General features: G+C 50.7%; 1 protein-coding gene and 1 long non-coding RNA gene across 4 annotated transcripts in view; one reads left to right on the forward strand and one right to left on the reverse strand.

Annotated features, from left to right (window-relative positions):
* The window catches only part of Rcsd1 (RCSD domain containing 1), a 62,086-nt gene extending 54,126 nt beyond the window's left edge, over positions 1 to 7,960 (reverse strand). Inside the window, exon 1 of one of the 3 annotated variants that reach the window (XM_076547912.1) lies at positions 7,674 to 7,960. Coding sequence is in view for 2 of the 3 variants with exons in the window: in XM_042258510.2 (XP_042114444.1) it covers positions 7,674 to 7,679 (6 nt within the window). In the remaining variant the exon portion in view is untranslated. The remainder of the gene's footprint in view (positions 1 to 7,673) is intronic. The other 2 variants (XM_042258510.2, XM_006988119.4) reach the window with 2 other exon arrangements.
* A 9-nt stretch (positions 7,961 to 7,969) lies between these two features.
* Positions 7,970 to 10,730, forward strand: LOC121821333 (uncharacterized). The gene is made up of 2 exons (XR_006062086.2): positions 7,970 to 8,405; positions 8,916 to 10,730. It is a non-coding gene; the product is annotated as an uncharacterized LOC121821333 (long non-coding RNA).
* Positions 10,731 to 11,843: the final 1,113 nt, after the last annotated feature.

Genomic DNA, 11,843 nt, shown 5'->3' on the forward strand with positions numbered 1-11,843 from the left:
TGACAGCTTTTAAATGTTGCCCACACGGCTATTGCTGTGGTGGCTGGAAATGAATTTCCCACTATCCATCAATTCCTATCTCAAAAGCATGACAAGCCAGGGACCTGAGGCCGAGGAATGTATTCTAGAGGACCGAGAGAGTAGGGGGTGGGGCAGTGAGCTGGAACAAGTGGCCTTGTAGCTCATGTGTTTGGAATGAACTATTGGGGGTGAGGGTCGAGCAGGGGGGGGGGAGGTTCAGAGGAGGTGGAAGCCTTTCAAGGCGTTTTAAACGATGGAAATGCCCTCTCGGGTGGGTGTCTTGAGTTGAGCAAGAATATCCACAGGCACAGCCTTTCATTTCCGCTGCTCTGTTTCAGCTGGGTGGGGCTAACGTGTGTGTGTGTGTGTGTGTGTGTGTGTGTGTGTGTGTGTGTGTGTGTGTGTGGTCTGCTGCTGCTCCTTGGCCCACCTGGCTCATCCCTGAGCTGGCCGGAGACAAGGAGAAACATCGGCTTTTTGCAGAATGAGTTGGATGTGCAACCACAACGAGAGGAATGAGTGGGCTGCAAGTGGAAAGGGACAAAAGTGTGTGTGTGTGTGTGTGTGTGTGTGTGTGTGTGTGTGTGTGTGTGTGCTTTGTTCTGAGGCCTCTAGTCAAAAAAGACAAGAGGGCCTTGAGGATGGCTTTGGTGGACTTGACCTGGGGGACCAAGACCCGGTTTCAAACTGATGTCCTCAGTAGGAGCAGCAGACAGGGGCGAGCTCACTGAGGCCGAAGCCCCCAGGGCTGCCGGATGAAGGACTGACAGGAAGCACCTGGAGGGAAGCCCAAGGCGGAAGCCTGTTTTCTCTCTCTGCTACACAGAAGAAGCTGACTTTGAACTCCACACACCTCCCAGCTTATCAAGATCACATCTTGTATTTTTAAGATGTCATGTCATACGTGCAGACCTTGTTTCTCCAAATACGAAAGAGCCCTTTTATGGTAGTAACTGCAATCCACATTTCTCTGCTACCACTGGGCTGGCTCCTCCCTCTCAAATCTTGTTATCTCTTTTTACCTTCCAGGAACCAAATGCGTCTAGTCCCCTTGCATGCCGAGCTGTTTGCTTTGACTGGAATGTACTCTTTCTAGTTTTCTGCTGCTTGTTAACTCCTAGTCTTCCCTCAACACTCAACTCAGAGGTCATCCATCACAGGAAGCCCCACCCCACCCCACCCCACCCCACCCCAGGCTGGGTGTGGCACCCCTCCTCCAGTGGGGCAAGCACTCATCCTGTTCTGCAATTGAGGGTTTAATGCTTATTTCCCCTCTGAGAGGGCCAGCAAGGTGAGAGATACCATCACAGCTGAAGTCCCAGTGCCTGACAGGCAGTAAGTGATCATCAACAGCTCTGCGGGCTGGGCCGGTAGCTCGAGGAGTTAAGGCTAGCCCTGCAAGCATAAAGACTGGAGTTCAATCCTGAGCACTTGGGTTAAAAGGGGGTGTGTCTCAGGCATGGTGGCGCACGTCTGGATCGGCAAGCGCTAGATTTCGTGGCTCTCAAAATGCAAGATGGAGAGCAACTGAGGATGACAGTGTCCAGCTCTCTGTCCTCCACGTGAACTTCAGCACTCATATACACATGCAAATAGTGCAAATACACACAAGTTTAAAAAAAAAAAGAAAGAAAAGCCAGCTATCTGATATCTGGCAAACTGCCATCAATAGATTTATAGAAGACTCAGCTAGAGAAAGAGTTGTGATTGCCATCCACAGACCGGGAGGATGGTCCTGAGCTGCAGGCAGGTCCAAAACAGAGGGCAGGGCCATCTAGGATGTTCTGAGAGGCTCACTTCGTGGCCAGAAAGAATGAGAGTTCCACTGTTCAGAACTGAGAATTTCCGGTTGTGGATTCCTACTGTTCACCGAGGATGGGATTTAGCGGCGCTTCATGTGGGCCTCTTACAGGGGTTAGGGTTCTACACACCCATTTCACCTCCCCTAGGGAGCGACTGAGTGTTGAATGGCAGTGGCCAGAAGCCCTCTCCCCAGAACAGGATTGACCCACCCCGCTGCATGATTTTACACGGTGAGCCTCATGAACTAGTTAGTCTCCACAAATCCCTACAGCCAGTACTCAGAAAACCTCAAAGGGAAAAAGGTGGGGAGCACCCTGTCCCCCAAACCAAAGGACAAAGGCAACATCCTCTCTGGTCTGGCTCAGGTAGATCCTTTTGGGAGACGAGCTTTTGGTGGGTCCTAAGACAAGCAGTTGAGCGTTGCACTCTGCCTGTGGTATCACACGATGTGTCCACCTGACACCGTGAAGGTGGACAGGAGACGAGCCACGTGCTGGTGTTGTGATGAAACTTTATGAGACTGACTTCTTAAAGCGTGGGCTAACCTACTCCCCAGATAAGAGGAGAATCACAAGTTGTTGCTTTCCAAAGGTCCGACTGCACACAGCCCCAGCATACCTCAGGGTCTGCTGTGCTCATTCCCAGTAAGGCAGGAGCAATTAGGGATTGTCGTTTCTCCCAGAGCTACGTGACTTTTCCTAGTGAGTTAGGTAGGCCAGACTGGCTCTGCAAACCTCAAGACCCTGTCACTAGAGGAAGGCAGAGTTGCCTTGAGAGTTCCCTGGAACCGAAAGGCTTTTTCTCCTGTGGCTCTGATAAGATTACTGTGTTGCTGCGCCGCCGGCGTTCAGATTTCCCACGGAACCGCGGAGCCAGGCTCAGGCTCTCCTTGCTGTGGGCAGCCTGCTGCGGATCAGGCTCTGAAATCTGACTCCGCTCCAGGAATGCTCTCACCCCTCTGCGATAGGGCCGGGTCCCGACAGCGTGCCTACCCGAAACTACTCCTGTTCTCACAGCCCAGCAAATGGAAGATGTCTGCGAAGTGGAGCCAGGGTCCCACCCAGCAAGAGGGAGAGAGGGAGTGGGTATCCCCGCATGCTCACAAGTCCATCCAGCTTGTCTGCCGCTTCAGAATCTGAATAGTCCCCATTAGGACCACCAGCTCAGCAACAGGAACAGGGAGGGAGGGGGGAGGCAGTGAGGTTCACAGGGACATCTCCAAAAAAAATCTTTTTATTTTTCTTCTAGACTCGGCATTTCTGTTCCAATAAATAAATACAATAAAAATAAAGTAGAGGGTCAGGCAAGATGGTTCTATGGGTAAATGTACTTGCTGGGAAAAGCCAGACAACCTGGGTTGGCCCGGGATTCTCCCGGTGGGAGGAGAGAACGGATTACTGAAAGTTGCCCTCTGATCTCCAATGCACAGTGTAGCATTCGTGACCCCACATTCATGCACACAAATAATCATGATAATCATAATAATCATAATAATAAAACAAAAAATAATGGTCTAAAAACAAAGTAGCAAATGTTTAACAAAGTAAAAATTCATCAATTAAGACATAGGTTGCAAAATGAATATATCATACATATATCAGTATGTACACATGTGTATACACACACACACACTCATATTGTGAAGATGAAAAGACAGCCCCATTTCGTGTGTGTGTGTGTGTGTGTGTGTGTGTGTGTGTGTGTGTTCTTTAGACAAGGTCTCATAGAGCCCAGGCTGGCCTGGAACTCAGTATGTAGTTGAAAATGATCTTTACCTTGACTCTGCTGCTCCAAGCTCCTATGTGTTGTAATTAAAGGGTGGGCCATCACAGCCAGCTTGATTACACACACACACACACACACACACACACACACACACACACACACACACACGCATCTTTGAGACAAGGTCTGTCTCACTATGTAGCCTTGGGTGGCCTGGAACTGGCTATGTAGACCAGGCTGACCTTGAACTCACAGAGATCCACCTGTATCTGCCTCTCAAGGCGTGTGCCACCATTTTGACATCACTTTAAAAAAATTTTTTTTATTTACGTGTATTGACTCACTTTAAAAAAATATTATTTTTGTGTATGTACACATTCATGCAGGTGCCCTCCAAGGCCAGGAATGGGTTTTCCCTGGCTTCCTATCTTCAATAACTTCACTATTACTGTTTCTAGAGACAATCACTTCTGTATCCAAAGAAATCTGTACATCTCAGAGTTCTGAAATTACTGCCCAGAAAGGTCAAACCAACCAACAAACACACTAAAGTCTGCTTTTTCTTTTCTTCCTTTCTTTTTGTTCCTTCTCTTTGTTTTAAAAATCTGATCTCTCTCATCTCCAATAACATATTCTCTCAATCAGCATGCCTTGTTTGGTACCCATGAGGCCCTAGATAAATAAAATACGGTACCTCCCAACAGGGAGCCAGAGAGCCAGTCCCAGTGGGGCAAGTCAAGTGCTTTGTAGAGGCTGGGGGCCTCAGGAAGGCTCCCAGAGTGGTAACATTTGAGCTACAGACAGTTTCTATTAATTTAGCAGGCAAATTGTATTGGGAAATTTGGGTTCTGTGATGGGCACTGTGAACACCCACAGACCAGTAAGACAGCCTGTTCTACATTGAGATTCTCTCTCTCTCTCTCTCTCTCTCTCTCTCTCTCTCTCTCTCTCTCTCTCTCTCTCTCTCTCTCTCTCTCTCTCTCTCCTGCACCTCCCTCTCTCTGCTAGGGATCAAACCCAGGGCCTCACACATGCTATGCAAGTGATCCATCCCCTCTTCTGGGCACCCTGGTGAACTCAAATGCAGATGTAGTTCCTGCTTCCCCTCATGGTCTGGACTTTCTCACTTCTTTACCCTTTGTCTTTCTCGTGGAGTCAGACTACATCCCAGGTCTCAAAGGGGCTCCTTAGCCTGAGTACCCTGCTTACTCATGGGCGGGCGGCATCTACCACCTTGCTGCCTCATGGCTGCCGCCACACACAGCTCTCGGTTTCCCACTGTCTGTGGAGCAGACCCCAGGGCCATTCATGAACTGGCCTTCAAGGTCTGAAAATGGTAAACCAGAAGCAGGTACCAGTCAGGAGCACAGCCAGGGAGGGAGATTTCATGTGAAGGAAAGGTAACGCCTCTGGGTGGCTTACATTTTGGCTCCCGATGGCTCACCCACCTGGTCAGCGGTTCCTATACTCGTTGGTCTTATGGCTTTTTCTTCCCACTTTCACGTTTTTTCTTCTAGTGACCCCTCCCCCATATTCCCCTCCATCCAACTGTCCTGCCTTCCTGAATGAAGCCGGTGTGTTCCTTCTGCACCTTCCTTGTGTTTCTCTACCCGATGCGCCTCTATGTCAAGGCTGCTTCTGCATGGCCTCGGCCCTGGCCTGTAGGAGTCATGCTTGCAGAAGCTGTCACTTAGCACACCCTGTCACTGAGCGATGTGCGACGGGATATGTGAGTCCCGTTTCCTCATTTGGACCGGGAGTGTTTGAAAGGCAGGGGTCAAGTGCCACCTTGCTGTGTTTATTCCAGAGAGATCCCTGTGGGCTGAGGTGTGATTAATGTGACTGATAGCGGTCACAGTGATTTGAAGATCTCCCTACCATGTGCGGCAGGTAAGTGTGGGTTTGAGCGCTAGAGCCAAGTCCTGTTGATCTGGTTTAACGATGTGGGGACGTGATGTGGCTCTGATGTGACTCCATTTCTTCTCGAATAAAGTAAGTAGCTCCTTCTTTGGGCGGCTGATTCAGGGATCCAGCTCCACCCATGGGCAGGTCATGTACCTGTCACAGAAGCTCACTTCCTGGCCGAGAACCATCACTTCCTCTGTCCTCGGTTTCCTCTTTGTGTCCTTTCCCTCTGCTAGTTGTTGTGTTTGGGTTCATTTGTTGGTTCGGGCCTTGCCAAAGAAACTTCAAAAACAGCCGCTGCCAACCAGCAAGCCCATACTCAGGACTGTCGTAAGCAGATCTACCCAGCATTCTGGCTGACTAGGCAATCGCTGCCTGTCTTGGTCCAGCGTTTGGCACAGCCAGTCCCTTTCAGTTACCGTATAAATCAGCTCGTAGCTGGGAGAGCCTTCTTTCATGCCTCCCGCCTACCCAGCCACACAGGAAGTTGCTGGGCTGATATTTTCAGGGCCTTGGACTCCCTCTGTTTCTTCCTCAGTTGAGGGAGGAAGAAGCGTCCCCGTGGAAGCCCTCTGCGTTTCCCTAGGTTAAAGTTAGAAGTTGGATTGGGCCTTCATGCAGCAGTCTGCTTGACGCCCAGCTGTACTTCTGTCTTATGTCCACTTCGGTTCTGTTAGTGGTCCCACAAGCTTCCAGCTTGGCACCCAAAGCAGCCCGAGTTCTCCCCCAGGAGGAGTACAGCAGTTTCTCTGTGGGTCTGTCCCCCACCAGCAACTTGCGTGTTCCTGGGGCCATCCCTTTCCTGTAGCAGTAGACAGCTCAGAGAATCCTACTGTTTTTTTGAGTTTGCAGGGTCTGGAGCAGACTTGGGAACCCATCTGCAATGCTTTGTGGTCTGTCTACCCTAAACTGCTACTTCTGACTTGTAAATATTGCTACAGAAGGTCCATCACCGACCCCAGCGTCCCAGGTTCTCAAGTCCCCCAGAATTCAATCCTTGTTTCTTTCTTAATGACAGCTGGTTGAGCTGAATACCCAGGACAGACCTATTGTTCTTTGAGAGATGGCAATAGACAGCAAAGCTTAGAAAAGATGAGTGGGCTCAGGCCTGGAAGGGGTCCCACTCCTGTGCACTGGGATCACTGCAGACCACAGTCTAGGGAGGGGTCCCTCTCCTGAGCACTGGGATCACTGCAGACCACAGTCTAGGGAGGAGCAGTTTCCTTTTGAGTGGGAGTGGGAATCACCATAAAAGGCCTAAGGTATTTCTCCCTCTTTCCCCTCTTTGAAAGTCCCAGGTCCTGCTGAGAGTGACTAAGATGAAATAAAAGGGCACACTTTCTTTTTTGTGGCAGTGGGGAATTGAACCTGGGGCCTTGCCCATGCTGTGCCTCTGAGCTCACCTGTAGCTGCTCTGGGTTTGAAGGAAGGCATCTTTGGAAGTCTGTAGGTGTGGAGAAGGCAGCTAGCTAGGTGAAGTAATGCTCCCAGCTACTCCTCAGATGGAAAGCAGTGGCCTGTATTCCACTGAGGCTGGGAAAGGGCAGGCAAAGTCCCAGGTCTCCCCTCAGAAGTGCATAATTGCAGGACTCACCCCTCAGAAATGGCTACCACACCCCAGGGTGCACACAACCTCAGAAGGTGGGACATCCTGGGGAGCCTCCAGTTTCTCAGAAATGAGTTTACTTGACTGACGATGAAGGGAGCTTTTTCACAAAGTTATGAACGAAGATGTGATGTGACAGGCACAAGGGGCACTTCAGAAGCCAGAGGACAACTGGTCCGAAAGGCCTTGCTGTGAGCGGAAGGGGAAGCCATTCCCCAGAGTCCCAGCCTCAACTACTAGCTCTTTCACTCAGTGAGTCAGGGTTGCTGGAGTTCTTGTTTTGGGGTTCTTGGCTCATACCTTGATCGGTTTATGACCTTAGCTGTACCTAACTTTATTTTCTAAAACAAAATGTATGTGCACAGTCGAAACCCCCAAATCCCTAAAAGGGGACGCCCCCCTTCGTCTTCAGATCCTTTCCAGACAAGCCCACTCGTCCCACAGGGGTCCTGTAGGTAGGAGTAAGGACCAACCTCCGGAGTTGGCCCCGCGACTTTGGAGCTGCGTGCTCCCTGCTGCGAGCAGGGACAGCGACCTGGGCAGGAGCGCCTTGACCTCACTCTCCCCTCGTCCCCCACCCCCACCCCAGCCCCGCGTCTCCGTCGGTCTTTACCTCCATGTCCTCCAGGTAGTCCTCCGGCGGCGGAGACGCCCGCTCGCTCGGGCAGGAGCTCGCGATCCCCGCTGTCTCCTCCGCTCCCAGCCCGGGGCCACTCTCGGACTGCAGCCGGCACAGGGCGAGTGGGCGGCGGCGCGCGCCTGGCTGCACTCGGCTGCGGGACTGTCCCGGTCGGGGGCCCTGCGCCAGAGAACGAGGAAGGAGGAGGAGGAGGAGGAGGAGGAGGGAGGGACCGAGGGACGCAGGAGGAGGGGAGGGCAATGGAGGGGAGCAGGGAGGGAGGCCGGATCGGGGTTTAAATTTAGACACAAATCTAAACAGATACTGTCCCTTCCAGGGCAGGACTCAAGAGCCGGAGCCACGACTCCATTAATCTGCCCAAACATGGGCTGGGCAGCACCGCGCCCCCTTTCTCGCGAAGTTTCTCAGGACCCCGGGCTTTGCACGTTTTTCAGACCGCATCAGCTCTCCCTCTTTTAGCCCGCCTTCTTTATTTTCCTTGCCCCTCACATTAGAATTGCCTTTTCATTCTTTTTCTTTTTGCCATTTCCTTCTTTTCATACCCATCTTTGCAGCCTCTTCCTCTTCCCCTCCACATCCTTCTCTTTATTACTTAACTTCATACCTAGCTTTCCTGGATTCAGTAGCCTGATAAGAATACCTTTGTTTTGACACTTCTTTAACTGTCCACCTTCCAGGATTCCGTTTGCAAGAAACAGCTATCAGGTTGTCGATCTCTTATCTTTCTGTGGAGGAGGGGTGGAGGGGAAGGGGAGAGACGGAGGGAGGGAGGGAGGGAGGGAGGGAGGGAGGAACCCAAGCAAAGTTTTCCAAGTTTCCTGTAGCAGCAAGCTTCTCTTCACATCTGCCCTGATGCATGCATGCCTGGGGTTTGTGGGAATATCTGCTCCCACGGGCTGCTTGCTAAAGGACCTTTTCTCCATTCCTATTAAATATAGCAAAGGGCACGGTCCTAAACATCCGATTCACATAAGCCCAGCTTAGCAACTCTCCCCAAGGGAGGTCGGTTCGTACAGCTCTTGGACAGCAAAAAGCCTGTGTGGGAGGGATGTAGCGTCTTTGAATCTGTGCCAGGGCCATTATCTGCTACTGGATTATAGCTCTAGGTGCCCCTTCTGGATCCCATTTCCCGGGGGAAATGCTTTGAGGGGACTGGCTGGCAAGGATGCCTGTGCGTCTTCTTACAGCATCCCTCAACTTTGTCCTCCAAACCAGGATCTGCTGCTACACAGAGGAGAGAGAACCAATACGGTGCCGGACCACAGGACAGGTGAACGTTGGTGCTGCCCTTATGCATGGAGCCCAAAGAGAAACCACTACCGGAAACCATCAGAGGACTCTACCACACTGCAGAAGGCTGTCCTGGCTGCTTCTCATCACGGCTGGTCTGTGGACTTTGAGGTCACAGGCCTTCTAAACCTCACTTTGTAAACCATGATGTCAGTTCATTGAACTCAGCAGAGCTTGGGGGCAAGAATGTGTTTTCAGAAGCAGACCGGGGTTAGACTCTAGCCCGCTGCTTTCTAGCTGTGCTCCTTTAGAAAAGCCCACTTACCCGATCTTCATTTTCTGCATCTTCACAGTGTAGCTGATCAGGCTCTGGAAAGAGCAGCTATTTTAATAGTGCTTGTCTCATGCACAGGGTTCAGATGGACAAGCAACCCATAGTCCCTTTATTTAGATCCATACATTCTGGGGCCCAGAGAAAGAGTTCCCATATTCTTATCTACACAGCTGCAAGCAGGGTTCTAGACAGAGATGGAAGCAAGAATGGAATGTCTTGCTGATCTTGAATTTTTGATCCCCCTGCCTCAGCTCCCTGATACTGGAGTGACAGGTGTGTGCCTCCAGGTCAGGCTGACTTTCCTCTTCTTCTTAGAGCCGGGGGAGCTCCTTTCCACTCAGAGAGAGCAGCACGAGTCTTCGGACTCCACAGGAAGGAGGGCGGAAGTGCCTACCCAGAAGAAACCGTTGGGCCTAGATAATATCACAGCCACCAAGGTGACACGCAGCTGCTCTCCTGCCCCACCCTGCACGGGGCCTCTCTGGGAACAGATGATCCACAGAACAAACACTACAGCCTCTTCATGCTCCTGGGGCCAAGCGCAAAGCGGGTGGTTGCCCCAGAGCCCCGGCAGGGCCCTTCTCCCAGGGGAGGAGCAGAATGGGACAGGAAAATCCAGAGCTTCTTCGAGCAATCTGGAGTATGTGTGGGATGTATTCTCCCTTTATCCTCCCTCCCACCTCTGGAGAATATCACCAGAAAGCAAGCGGAGACAGACAGTCTGCTAAGCATCCAGCTCTTCTGACAGCCAAGGGGAAGAGAAAGTGGCTGGTCTTAGCCCTCCTCTCTCCACTCTCCAGGGTCTAGCTGGCTCAGAAGGACCCACTTCCTCCACACTCAACCCGGGCTTCCCCTTTACAGTACTCTAACAAATCTAAACCAGCCAAGCCAGGAACGGAGGCAAGACTATGGAATAGCAGTGATGCAGCTTGAGCCAGGGAAGGGCAGGAGAGGAGGGCCCATGTATACAGGCAGCCCTCGTGCGTAGGTTGTCAAGAAAAACTCGATGAATGACTATGTGAAAAAAAACGAACGAAGAGCCAAGTGGATTGGTAGAATCTGTGCATGTAAAGAAAAGGCGGAGCTGTTCAGTGAGGGCACCGGCACCTGCGCCCGGTCCTAGGGGAAAAATGATGTCGTGAAAGGGAAGATCATCAGAAGCCATAAATGGTAACCAGGTAGATCGATTACAAGCAGAAATGCAAGGGGCTCCAGTTAGTGACCTCTTTGTAAGTGGCCCTCCTGGGCAGCTGATCACTTAATGAACTAATTTCTTACATCTGAGGTAGGGTCTCTGTTATCGATTCTGTCCCTGTAATAAAATGTCCTCACCCACAACCACAAAGGGGCTGTGGGGTTATCGGCTTACAATCCCAGGTTGCGGCCCATTATTTTTAGGGAAATCAAGGCAGGTGCTTAAAATACCACATCCCCAATCCAGACCAGAGAATAAACACATGATCCTTGCTTGCTCTGCTTGCCTCCTTCACTTTACACAGTTCAGGCCCAGCCAAGGGAATGGTGCTGCCCACAGGGGTTTGGGTCAATTAACAACCAAGACAGTCCCGCCACAGACATACCCACAGGCCAACCTGAGCCAAATCACTCCTCCCTGAGACTCCTCTTAGCTGGTCTTAGGTTGTGTCAAGTTGACACTGGAGACTAGCCAGCGTAGCCTCTCTGTGTCCCAGGCTGGCTTCGCCCTGTGACCTCCCTGTCTCAGGTCTGTGATCACAGGTGTCTACCACCACTCCTGGATTATTGATGGTCTACTTTTAATATTTAGAGCAAGAAGAAAATATTCTTGCCAGGTGGTGGTGGTGCACGCCTTTAATTCCAGCACTTGGGAGGCAGAGGCGGGTGGATCTCTGTGAGTTCAAGGCCAGCCTGGTCTACAGAGCGAGTTCTGGGACAGCCAGGGCTACATAGAGAAACCCTGTCTTAATACAGACAAACAAACAAAGAAAACCAACAACAACCAAAAAAAAAAAAAAAAAAAAAAAAAAAGGAAGAAAGAAAGAAAATACTCATTAGTGAGAAAATATTCTTTAGTCACTATAAACACTAACTAAAATATACACACAGTTGTCCCACAGTGAATGGTTCCAGGAGCACTGGTCCTATCTGCCACCGATGCCCAAATCTGTGGTACTCAGGTGTTTTGTATAAGATTGCCTGATACTTTCATATAAGCTGTGCACAGATTCCTGTATGCTTTAAATCACCTCTAGGTTACTTAAAATTTTACATGTATTTATTTATTCTCTCTCCCTCCCTCCCTCCCTCCCTCCTTCCCTCCCTCCCCCCCCCCCCCCCGTCGTGTGTGTGTGTGTGTGTGTGTGTGTGTGTGTGAGCACACATACCACACAGCCCATGTATGCTGGTCAGAGACCAGCTTTTGAAAGTTGGACTACATGGGTTCACAGGTTCAAACTCAGGTCGTCAAGCTCGGTGACAAGCACCTTTACCCACTTGAGCCATCTTCCTGGCCTCAGATTACTTTCAATATCTATGATAATAAAAGTGCTGCTTCAGTAGTTATGTTACTTGGGAATAAGGAGAAAGGAAAAATCTGTATG

The sequence above is a fragment of the Peromyscus maniculatus genome, chromosome 11 (assembly GCF_049852395.1).
Source record: "Peromyscus maniculatus bairdii isolate BWxNUB_F1_BW_parent chromosome 11, HU_Pman_BW_mat_3.1, whole genome shotgun sequence".
NCBI lineage: Eukaryota > Metazoa > Chordata > Mammalia > Rodentia > Cricetidae > Peromyscus > Peromyscus maniculatus.